At 39.8% G+C, this 12657-nt stretch overlaps 1 protein-coding gene and 2 non-coding genes across 3 annotated transcripts; 1 reads left to right on the forward strand and 2 right to left on the reverse strand.

Annotated features, from left to right (window-relative positions):
* The first annotated feature begins 497 nt into the window (after positions 1-497).
* Positions 498-5370, forward strand: exosc9 (exosome component 9). The gene is made up of 12 exons (XM_023402527.2): positions 498-677; positions 944-1038; positions 1217-1336; positions 1505-1607; positions 1723-1860; positions 2163-2245; positions 3482-3614; positions 3803-3891; positions 3991-4137; positions 4248-4408; positions 4618-4696; positions 4834-5370. Exons 1-12 carry the CDS (start codon positions 612-614, stop codon positions 4895-4897), a joined length of 1278 nt encoding a protein of 425 aa, XP_023258295.1. The 5' UTR covers positions 498-611; the 3' UTR covers positions 4898-5370.
* A 40-nt stretch (positions 5371-5410) lies between these two features.
* Positions 5411-5482, reverse strand: trnaq-cug (transfer RNA glutamine (anticodon CUG)). The gene has a single exon. It is a non-coding gene; the product is annotated as a tRNA-Gln (tRNA).
* Positions 5483-5760: 278 nt separating this feature from the next.
* trnai-aau (transfer RNA isoleucine (anticodon AAU)) lies at positions 5761-5834 on the reverse strand. The gene has a single exon. It is a non-coding gene; the product is annotated as a tRNA-Ile (tRNA).
* Positions 5835-12657: the final 6823 nt, after the last annotated feature.

Here is a 12657-nt window from a genome sequence, read left to right on the forward strand (position 1 = left end):
ATGTATTTTTATTTGATAGATAGATAGATAGATAGATAGATAGATAGATAGATAGATAGATAGATAGATAGATAGATAGATAGATAGATAGATAGATAGATAGATAGATAGAGAGATAGAGAGATAGATAGATATCCTTTGTCAATTTTTGAATCCGTACAAAAGCATTTGAATGAGTGATACGCACTCGAACACATTCGAAGATTCAAAAGTCCTACACTTGTCAATATTTACAACTAGGAAAGTTCCCATTTACGAGCTTACGATGAGCACACTAATGCACCCGACATTCACTCTGCACCAGGATTTCAACGTAAAAGCGTATCAACATTAACTTCTACAGAAAATGCTCCGTGAAGGCAGTACCAACGTAGATCTAGTTCATAATTAATTATCACAAGAAGGGTAACATAACGGTGATTTCACAGTAATTGTAAGTGAGCCCAGTGAAACAAAGATATCCCTCCTGCTTTTACTATGGCAGGTCTTATGCACTTCCGGGGTAGAGTTCAGAAAATATTGATGGCGACCACATGCCTTTCGGAGCAGTGGCATTACAGTAGTGAAACAAATTATTCTAATACATCGTCAGCCACACAAAAACCCACATAATGAAGGACACACCTTTGTCCAACTGTGAGCGGGATTTCTTACTTAAAGCCATCGAGGAGAAAAAGGTGGGCTGGTTTCTTAACATGTCCCATGTTTTCTACTGTGGTCTAGTGGCACCACTGATGCTCTCATTTGAAACACCGTTTGAAAGGTTGAGATGCTATTCGTGCCATTACTCGGCAGGGTTTACAGACTTGGGGTCATGGATGCCTGTTGTGGGAGAAGAGTTGTCAATGCCCAATAAAATATCCCAGAGTAGGGCAACAAAAAAGTGCTGTTTTATGTGGGAGTTTTTCCTTTTACACTCAGCTATGCTGTCCTCTCCCTTCAGCGCCTGGACGGACGGCAGACATATGACTACAGGAAGATAAAGATAACGTTTGGCACTGACTATGGATGCTGCTTTGTGGATCTGGGGAAAACCAGGTGAACTTATGACCAGATCTTTTTAAAGTCTTTGCAATGTCTGCCTGGTGAACCCATTAATGTTTAACACTTACTTTCAATTCAGAGAAAAGCTTTCATGCTGTTCAAAATGAGCATATCCAATTCATAAAAATCTGTCTTTGTTAAATTGTGATTATCAATGGGCTGCTCTATACAGGGTCATGGCTCAGGTGTCCTGTGAGCTGGTGGCTCCTAAAGAGAATCGACCTAATGAGGGAATCATGTTCTTCAACATCGAGCTGTCACCCATGGCCTCACCGGCATTCGAACAGGGCAGGTGAGGACAATCAAAAGAAATTGTGCTTATATGTATTTACTAGTTGTATTTTAACTTTTTGTTTTGAGGGAGCTGAGAGGCATTTGCGGTTGTGCTGAGTCTGGTTAATTTAATCAAGCTGTTAGTGCAGGAAGTGTAAATCATCTGTGGGCTTCTTTTTTTCTCCAGACAGTCTGAGTTGTCAGTGAAGCTTAACAGACAGCTGGAGAGATGCTTGAGGAACTCCAAGTGCATTGATACAGAGTCCCTCTGTGTGGTGTCTGGAGAAAAGGTAACACACACACACATACATACACACAACTTCACATACAGAAGAAAAAATAACATAAGAAACAAACAAGACACCGTATCCATTGTGATGATGGTGTGTGTGTGTGTGAGATCAGGTGTGGCAGATCAGAGTGGATGTTCATATGTTGAATCATGATGGGAACCTGATGGATGCTGCCAGCATTGCCGCTATCACCGCTCTGTGCCACTTCAGACGCCCTGATGTCGGCATCCAGGGAGATGAAGTCACAGTGGTGAGTCAGCAGCCACCGCAGCAGGCGGTGTCTCTGCTTCACTGAATCTATAGGAAATGTCCGATGGTGCAAACGCCAAACCTCTCCATCGTATGACTGAACCGATAGTACCTAGAGTGAAACTTTCTTGGTGTACTACAGATAACTACTGATTAGTCACAAATACAGCGAGTTTACAAAAATATTAATGCAGACAAATTTTATATGGTAGGGGTACTGCCAAAAGTGATTTCTTTTCTTGGACATGTTTTGTTCTACTTTGTGTTGGTTGTAATTTTGTATTTATTCCTGTTCTCCATCAGTACAGTCCTGAGGAGAGAGACCCTATTCCTCTCAGTATCTACCACATGCCCATCAGTGTCAGCTTCTCCTTCTTCCAGCAAGGGTAAGGCTCCACATTTGAATAGAAAACAATCGTTTGCTGTGAAAGGTGAATAAATGTTAAGATTTCTATTCCTCAGATAATTGTAATTCTGATGACACACATGTTGCCAACTGGTAACTGCTTTCTTATTTTACAGTGTCCACCACAGTCTAAAAACTGTAACAAAAAAGAGAGTCACAGTGCCTTTAGCTATTTACACCCTACGGGAGGAATGAGAGCAAAATGTCCCCCTCACTTTTCTCTCTCAACATTGTTCTCTGACTGTCCAGCCACCGTAGGACAGATGAGAAAAAATCTTGATAAAAGTCATACACTCATCTGAGTCACCTTCAGTTATCACCATGTGCTTAAAGCAATAGCTTAAATTTAGCAGCAGTCGTTTTTTGGTGGGGTTTGTTGGGGTTTATGAAAGAAAGGAATACCTGCAGACACTACTCTGAGCAGAAAAAAAAATCTTTTCCCACCTGTATTTTTGGCTCAAAGATAATCATTTAATCTCTATTTTCATTTACAGTTAATAATATTGTAAAAAAAGATGCCAGAATTTAACAGCAGTCAAGGATAAGACAGTAGACGGAGCTAGAACTATGATCAGAAAGTATTCATTATCTATAAAGGAAACTAAAAATGAATCTACGTAGAGCTAGTGTATCAACAGGACAGACAATACAGAACTTTACATGGCATTTCTGTTTTCCTGTTATGCTACAGTAGTGTCTGCTATATATATATATATATATATATATATATATATATATATATAATATTTTCTGTTTGTTTTTTTGTTTTGTTTTTTTCCAAGTACACATAGACAAAATAGACAAAGTTCGTGCAGACTGGATTGGGTAAAGTATGATGTAAATACTGGGGATATATAATAGAAAGGATGCTTGCAGAAACTGAAGGAATGCAAACACAACATGTTCTACTTTAAAATTCAAATATACAATCCCTCTATCCATCTTCTTTTCAGTGTTTCCTTTCTTTTCTTTTTTGCATTAAATTACTTCATTTCCTCCTCTCTCTGTGCCCGACTTTTACCCTTGTTTTATTTTGTTGCATTCATTGTACATGACAAACAAAAATGAGTTCGGCTCCTACATTTGCCAAGTTCATATTGCACCAGATACTCCTATCTCAGTATCTGGCACTTTCCATGCTGCTCACCAGTATTGAGATGAGTATTGTCCTCCCTCACACCAACTCTTCTTTCTACATTTCCGTTTCATTCTCCAGAACTTATCTGCTGGTGGACCCCTGTGAGCGGGAGGAGCGGGTGATGGACGGCTTGCTGATGATCGCTATGAACAAACACAGAGAAATCTGCTCCATCCAGTCCAGCGGGGGCATCATGCTGCTCAAGGACCAGGTGAATGGACTCTGAATCTTAGTATTGTATTGTCATCATATGAGTTGCAGTCATGATGAGATTACTAACTTAATTATAGTGTTTTACAGACTTCCATAACTCTAGGAAAAGTAGCTCTCCACAACTCCCTTCATATTCAATATAAACATAATTTTTCACCTATTTAATGTCTGTCTTTGGTATTGAAGGTTATGAGATGCAGTAAAATCGCCAGCGTCAAAGTGTCTGAAATCACAGAACTCATCAGCAAAGCCCTGGACAATGACAAGAAAGCCAGGTGACCAGTAGCATCACCTTGCCATACTAAGATATTAAACTTTGGTCATCTTTGGTATATATATATATATATAAACACTGTGTATGTTTACATTTCCAGGAAGGCAGGTGGTAGGTGTGGCTTTGCAGAGTCTATTCCTCAGGAGCGAATCACAGCTCTGAAAACGGACGAAACTCCAGTGGAGATGATGGATGTGACAGATAGAGCCAATGACATCGTCCAGAAAGCTGAGGCCCCACCTCAGACGTATCCTAAACTGAGCCGGATAACAACTGCATCAAAAAATGTATATTTATCCTTTTTTCTGATGCTTTGACATACTGTATCCACTGTGGCTCCTTAACTGTACATACTAGGGTCCCATCCCCAGTGGTGCCCACCCCAGGTGTGGGTCAGGTGGGACAGGGGCTGCAGAACACTTGGGGCGTGGAGGAGGAGGAGGAAAATGACAACAGTGGTGAAGAACAGGAGGAAATAAAGACACAGATGAAAGAGAAAAAGGATGAGAGCAGAGGGGGTAAAAACATTTTTTTTTAATCTTAATTTCATGTTAAAGTTATATAGATAGGATTTTTTTCTAAAGAGAGACAAGAAAAGAATATAAACACACATAAAACTGAGAAAGTAAAATTTACAAAAGTGTTGCAAAAACGTGTGTTGTCCAACATATAATTATATTAATAATTATTCTGTGACATAAATAGGAAATGTATTTTTGACTTATAGGAGATGTGGTGGAAATATCTGACAGTGAAGAGGAGGAAGTGGTCATTCTTCATCCTGAGGCCCCAGACAAACTTCCTAAGTAAGTGAACAAATTGTCTTTTTGATATATGTATATATATATATATATGTCGCTGTCAAATAAATAAATAAACTAAACTGAACTAAATTATGTTTTTTTTTTCGTTTTTTAAATTAACATCTTTTTCTTTCTTTCAGAAATACAGTATCCGGTTCACACCAGAAGGGGGCAGCAACAACCAAGAAAAGACAGAAAAAATGAATAAGGGAGTCGTTTGTGGTCTCTGCAGCCAGAGATCTGTTTACGTACAGCAGTGCCAGACACTGCAGCACTAACTCATGATAAAGACTGTCCTGATTTAAAATGATTCCCATCTGTGATAGTAGAGAATCTGACTAAAATAGATATTACAGTGCAGAAATATTTGAAAGTGCTGGATTCTTAACATGAGACCATGATGTTTACTCCTTTTGGTTGCTGTTTCATTGGTTTAAAAGCAGATTTTGCTAGAGAATATGATTTGTTACATAATGTATTTTACCAATGAAAGGATGTAAATTGTAACATATTTGGAAAGGTATGATTAAACAAAATAATCTCAACCAGTGTTTAACAGGCTTTAACATTTCAGTTACATTTGCAAAGTGGTATATTTTGTAAAATGTGGTTTGTGTTGCTGTTTGTGAATAAACATAAAAAGGAAAATAAATCTTTTTTCTTGAGTGAAACGTGAAGATGGTCGCTTCACTTCATTTAAAGAAAAAAAAAAAAGACAGGTTCCACCGAGATTTGAACTCGGATCGCTGGATTCAGAGTCCAGAGTGCTAACCATTACACCATGGAACCGCTTAACCAATACCATGACATCATCATATCTTATTTTTGATATATATTTATTATATTTATATTTTATATATATACGAAATGATTAAAGAAATCACTGTTTCTCATTGAGGACATCATTGTACAATTTTGGTATACTGTTCTTGGGACTTCCCTATAGTCTGCCATGTTTGATTACGCTAACTAGCATGATTGTGGTGGGAAACAATCAACTGAAATAGAAAGGCTTTTAATCGTAGATAAAGGAATGATCAAACTAGTGGTGCAACAAAAATTACATTTGGCCCGTACGGGGATCGAACCCGCGACCTTGGCGTTATTAGCACCACGCTCTAACCAACTGAGCTAACCGGCCATGGCTCCCATTGAATGCCACTCATTTTAAAAGCTCGGTCAATCGAATGGCATTTTCTGTGTGAAAACATGACATGTAAAGTGAATTAGACTGTGATGAGAAAACAAAAAGCAAAAGCAATGGTGAATTGGATTACTCTCACCTCGGTTGTGCTCCTTCAGTCTCTTACTGAACGGCCTTTCTGCCAAACTTCACTAACACTAGCTACTTAGCATTAGCTGAGTAAAGCTTTGTAAGCTAAACTTGTAAAGGTAAATTAGTTATTCCCTTTAAAGGGCTAACGGCTAACAGTTATGGGAAATATTTTTCTTCTGTACAAACATAGGATACTTTAGAAAAGATAGACAATCTTTTGATTAAAGAGCAGTTAAAATATAAATCACATCAAACTGTAAGTCAAACTACAAATGCAAATTGTATAAAGTGAGACTTCCATGTCTTTTTTTCCTTATAAAGCAGGTCTGGGTGAAATAGCTATATTCATATTGTGAAAGTATCAAAGTGCTCAGTCCTTAGAGAAATGCACACAGCCTAAAGAGTAAAATATGGGACCTTTAAGGTGGATCCCGTTTGTTCTTGAGGTATCGTATGGTTCCTGTGTCAAATCTAGTTTTAAGATAATATAACACAACATGGTGTTTATATATTTCTCACAAAGTTGTGTCTAGTCAAAAACTACCTATCTACCTAAACTATCACATGTCGGACTGTGAACATTCCAGTGTAGGAAAACTAAACACTACCCACAAAGAAGGTGGGTATTGGTGGGGGGCATTTTTGCCTCAGTGTGCCCAAACAGGTTAGTCTGGCCATTCACATACTGTAAGAAACTGATGTATAACACAGATATTACTCATGCTTTTATCTAAATCCAGTGGCTTGGCAATGAACCATACAAAAATGCTCACAAACACCAAGTTGAAATGTGTTGTATAACTGTTTACTCAAGTTGTTCTAAGTGTGTTTCCTCTCCCTCTGTGCAATTAGTGCAAGGCGTACCAGTCAGTCTCTGCCCAAAGCTTTTGCTTATGTAACCACACCTGACCACGCAGTCAGTTAACACATTGGCCTAGATGTCTTCAAAGATACAGCATCTATATATTGTTTATACCAGCCATAACAGGATGCCTGTCATTGTTTTCACCATGTGAGTCTGTGTGTGTCATTATGAAAATGTGGTCATTGAGACACCTATTGAAGCAGGGACTGTCAGCAGTTTTGAATACTCTGGCAGGTGTCTTTGGGTGAGTGAACTTGAGATAAAGATGAAGGCAGAGTTTGAAGATGGGTGTGTAGCCTACTTGTGTAATAATATAATAATGATTAATGAGTACTCATGGGTCAGAAGGTCAACATGTTGATGGGGATGCCATGAGTGTTGTGATCCCAGTGCAAAATGGTCTCTAGTTCGTTTTTATTTTTATTCATTTATTTTAAATTCATTGCCAGAAACTGATATTCCATCAGCCTACCTTCAAAATCTGATTATATCTCTGCATGAGATGATTTATAGCTGTTTTTTTATTTAATCCATTAAATATCCAGCAACACCACAAAACTATATGACAGTGAAAGTGCTATGCATGTTACATTCTCCTGTGTATCAGAACGCTGTGACAGTTTTTACAGTTGCTAGATGAGAAAGACCATTAAGAAAGAGAAGAGTCATCACCTTTCTAAAGCAAATAAAATAAGCCAACAAGGTAAGTACGAGCAGGATAGAAAGAGATTAATTAAAAGGATAATATTTTGTAATACCATAGACAGCAGGCTATGATTTCTTCAACTGTTCATATGTGTTTAAAGATCCCTATTAAACTTTTCAGGTGTTTTATTTAAAGTTTTGATTTGCATAAGAATATAGAATTTGTGTTTTTATATATCTACACCATCGACAGCCAGGGCCAGAGGCATTATGTTTTCACGTTGTTCTTTCCATATCTCTGTGTGACCATACAACCTATCCTTGTGAATGTGATATCTTTGTAACGCTTTGAGGGAATATCTTCAAATTTATAGATAGATAGATAGATAGATAGATAGATAGATAGATAGATAGATAGATAGATAGATAGATAGATAGATAGATAGATAGATAAAGAGATAGCTAGCTAGATAGATAGATAGATAGATAGATAGATAGATAGATAGATAGATAGATAGATAGATAGATAGATAGATAGATACTTAATTTTTTTCCCTTGGGGAAATTAATTTGTCCATTACCTCATTGTTGATGATAATAATAATAATAATAATAATAATAAAAACAGTTAATGATAAATAAACAATAATAATTAGATTAGTCCACTTCCTTTGGCTGGGGTGTTATACAGCCTGATGGCAGTGGGAACAAAGGATCTCCTGAACCTCTCTGTTCTGCAGCGCAGTGAAATGAGACATTTGCTGCAGCTGTAGCTGCTTCTCTGTCCTGCCAGAATGTTGTGGAGAGGATGGTTGGTGTTGTCCAAGATGGCCTCCATCTTACATTGCATGTGTCTCTCCACAACAGTCCTGAGTGAGTCCAGACTCCTGCCAAGCACAGACCCAGCATTTTTGACCAGCTTGTCTCCTTGTGTTCATGTCTGATATGCTGCTTCCTCCGACCTCCAAAAGTCCATGACCATCTCCTTGGTCTTGGAGGCGTTCAGAAGGAGGCAGTTTTGTCGCTCCATTCACTGAAGGCCATCGTCAGATCCCTGTACTCCTCTTCCTGCCTTTTCCTGATACACGCCACAATAGCTGTGTCATCCAAGTATTTCTGGATGTGGCAGGACTCAGAGTTGTATTTAAAGTCTGCTGTATACAGGGTGAACAGGAATGGAGCCAGAACAGTTCCCTGTGGAGCCCCAGCGCTGCTCAAGACTGACCCTGAGACACAGTTACCCAGCCTGACATACTGTGGTCATCTTGTCAGGTAATCCACAATCCAGGACATGAAGCAGGGATCCATCCCCCCCATTTATCTCAGCCGGTTGCCCTACTTTAGGTAGTGGTACAAGATATGATGTTTCCCTGTTTGTAGACTTTGTTTTTAAGTTATTTTTTTGTTTATGTAGATAGTGAAGAGAGGCAGACATACAGGAAAGTCAGGGAGAAAGAGGGGATGACATGAAGCAAAGGGCCACGAGTTGGATTCGAACTCATGGCCACTCTGGTTGGGACGAAGCCCATATGGTATGTGCTCTACCAGGTGAGCCCCCGAGGTGCCACCTCCCTGTTTGTAGACTTAAGTTGAAGATCCTCTGGAGAGGCTCAGTCAGCTGGGCTGCACAGTCCTTTAACAGTCTCACAGACACAGACATTTTCCTGTGACTCCAACAGGACATTCCAATCTGTGCTCTCAAAGCAGTCTTTTAGACACTCACTGGCCTCCGGGGCCCATTTCCTGACTAAGCGGGTGGTTGCAGCCTCGGTACACAGGGTTTGTAGGAAGGCTGAAGAAAAACCAGCTTATGATCTGATCTGCCAAGTGGTGGTAGAGCTGAAGCAGTGTAGGCCTCCTTGACATTTGCATACAACAGATCAAGTGATATGTGAACCACTGACCAGCGAGAGTCAGTTTACCAGTGTGAACAACAGAAGAAACCAGTCGCACATAGCAGTTTCAATGTCTCAAATTATTAGTGAAGAGTTTTTCCCTCCAAGAGAAATGATGGAAACCAACCAGGAAAACACCACCATGGACCTGAACTCCGCCCTCCTCCAAGCCTTCATCAGCACCATGGAGGACCGCGAATGGCAGAGTGTCCAGGACAGGATGGTGGATCCGGTAAGTTCCTGAGTGTCAGCCTCTCTTCCTCTTCATCACTGGCTCATGAACACGATGATGTTTCTCTGTGTGGATGAACAGCTGTTTAACAAATCAATCAATGAACAGACTGATCAATAACAATAACACAACAGCCCTAAATTAGCTCCAACTAAACTGCTCACACACATGAGGAATTACACATTATGTTATATTTATATTATCTCATCAGAGATCAGAGTACTGTTACTGTTAATGTTACTTTTGGTTTTGATACTTTAACCACATTTTCCTGGTGATACTTGTTGTAAATGTGAATGTAAAACATATTTTCCCTCTGTCTCTTCTCCTGCAGGTGTCTCAGACTCACATGGCTCAGGTGTCTGGGAGGATCATTGAGGTGGTGTCCCAGCTGGTCCTGCAGCTGCTCGCCTCGGCTCTCAAGGCCCAGCTGCGGCCTGAAGACTGTCCCAGAGCGTCAGACTCTGAGAGCAAGAAGGAGCCTCAGAGAAACAACAGCAGGTAAGACCAAAGCCTCCAACACCTCATCACATGATACTGAGATCTGGACTGTGATTGGATACTGTCCGTCTCCAATGTTTAACACCAGGGTGTCTGCAGCATTGAATCCAGAGGATCTAGAGGATGTTTAAAAGTGTGACATTTTACACACAGGCATGGGCGTTTGAACATTGGGTGGTACACATCAAGAGGGGAAACGTTAAGCATCCACAAACACTTAATTTCCTGCAGTTTTATACAGTTTGTGGTTTTTCAGCATCAGTTTATGGTGGAAACATCTTTATCTATGTTAAGGAAAAATTCAGGCCTCAGGTAATTCAGGAGATTCAAGCAGATTTGTAATATCAGCAGATAAAATTAACAAATGTTATGAATCTAATTTATTTTTGACAAAACAATGAGTGTCCATTTGTAGTGGCTGTAAAACAGGAGCATTTGACTGCATCACATAATGAGCACTTTAACATGAGGTTTTAGTCTTTCAGTCTCAAACTTAAGAACCCAGAAAAATGGATTAAATTCCATGAGGACTGGGCAAACATCTATCTTTTGAGGAAGATCATGTGGTATGATCAAAAGCTCCAGCACAGCTACTGCATGGACTTTGTGATGAGATGTTTTGTCAGATGCTGCCTCCAACATGAAAAGTACATTTTCAATCTGTCTGTGTTTGTTTCTCTGTAGTTCCTCTGCTGTGACTGTGAGGCCCCTGGATCTTAAGAAATATTTCAATCTCACTGAAATCTCAACCTCGTCCAATCATTGGGCAGCTCTGCCTCCAGGCAGTTAGTCAAGAGCATGCTGGAAGATGCATGGGTAGTGAAGCAGCTCAAGCAGGGTCTGTGTGCTGGTTGCTTAGAGCCAGGACAGTACACAGACTGAAAGGTCAGAGGTCAAGTCTGCTGCCATGAAGGCGTTGGGGTTTGCAGGTGAGACTCTGACAGATGTAACCAATGACGCAGCACATCAGGACACAGGCCAAGTGTACGACCAGAGCGAAAAGACAGCAGAGTGTGAGGACACCCAGCAGGAGCGTCAAGCACCAGCGTCAAGATCATTACAGGTGCTGTCAGCACTCTGCTGCATCAGGTTGACATCTACAGTGACAACAGGGACAGATCGACTCTGATCAAACTGGAGGATCTGATCAGGGAAGACAAACTGTCCAGCATCTCCCCGCTGCTGATAAGTTCTCTGAGTCCTCTGTCGTCTGGGCCCCATACAAATATGTATGTTTATGTATGTATGTTGATATTGTAGACATAAGTATGTTACATAAATATAGATCCATCCCAAAGCCTGTCAGTATCAGTTGATATCGGTCCAAAAGTCATGTTTAAAATTGAAGAGAAATTAATAAGAAAAAAAACATTTTTATATGTATGTTGTTTTAATAAACTTGAACACTTTGATACTTTCACAGTATTAATATAGAACCTAGACCTGGTTTATAATCAAAGAAGACATGGAAATCTCACTTTCTACCATATGTGACCTTTAAGTGTCAGCCCATGTGTGCACATTTTTCAAGGTGACGTTGCAAAGGCCAAAGCCAGGAATAAATGTGAGGAGCGACTGAGATGCGGCTGTGAAATGTGCTCACTCATTTTTTGAGTGTCTCATCAGAATATTTGCAGAGGTGAGATTGTGTAACCTGTTTAGAGAGTAATAACTTCTGGCATCAAAAGCAATTATAGTAAGATATGAGACTGATGCCAAGACCTGAGTTTGTCATGGTGCCATTATCATAAATTATTGTGACTTACAGTATGTAGGTTTCATTAGGTTATCCGCCCCATATTTTTTGAGGATCAAACAAGCTTAAATGGCATGAACCAGTATGTGTATAAGGGAAATGTATTGATCCCATATGAAATGCCTGCTGGCAATAAAGCTAGGTAAGCAAAATAGCTTTGAGCAGATCATTTCCTCTCATGGTCTGGCATGAATACATACAACACAGGGTGAGAGAGTGGAATTTCACATATGGAGGAACGTGATTTGAAAAAACAATGTTCGTGGGAAAACTGCAAAATGGACACGTCTCCGTCTCAGGTGTGGAGCCACACCGCGTGCACATTTTGTTCAAGCTCTAGCAGCTGATAATGTTGGCAACATTTCCAACTCCTAATCCCATGCAACTCTTGACTTGTTTGACAAAGGTACATTTTATATGCAGAATTTACACGATGAAGTGGCTCAGGTGCTCTCCTTTTATGGCAAAGGTTAAGACAGATTTATGACATATGAATGATGTACAGTGCAAATAGTGTGACAGCTGGAAAAAAAACACCACTCACAGCACAGCTAATGGTGATGGAATCCAAGGATCACTTTATAATCACCAGCTTCACATGTCATAGATGTCACTTTATACAAGATTTCACATCCTGACATTCAGTGACGTTATAATATTGCGCCATCTCAAAACATTGCCATAGATACGTATGGTGGATACACATGCTCAGGCGTGGCTGTTTTTCTTGGCTTCTTCATCTGACTTAACAAATTTTATCAGACCACTTTATCATCAACAAACCTCTCAGCTGT

The sequence above is a fragment of the Seriola lalandi genome, unplaced genomic scaffold (assembly GCF_002814215.2).
Source record: "Seriola lalandi dorsalis isolate HSWRI2012SDOR001 ecotype SW California unplaced genomic scaffold, Sedor1 jcf7180002053942, whole genome shotgun sequence".
Lineage (NCBI taxonomy): Eukaryota > Metazoa > Chordata > Actinopteri > Carangiformes > Carangidae > Seriola > Seriola lalandi.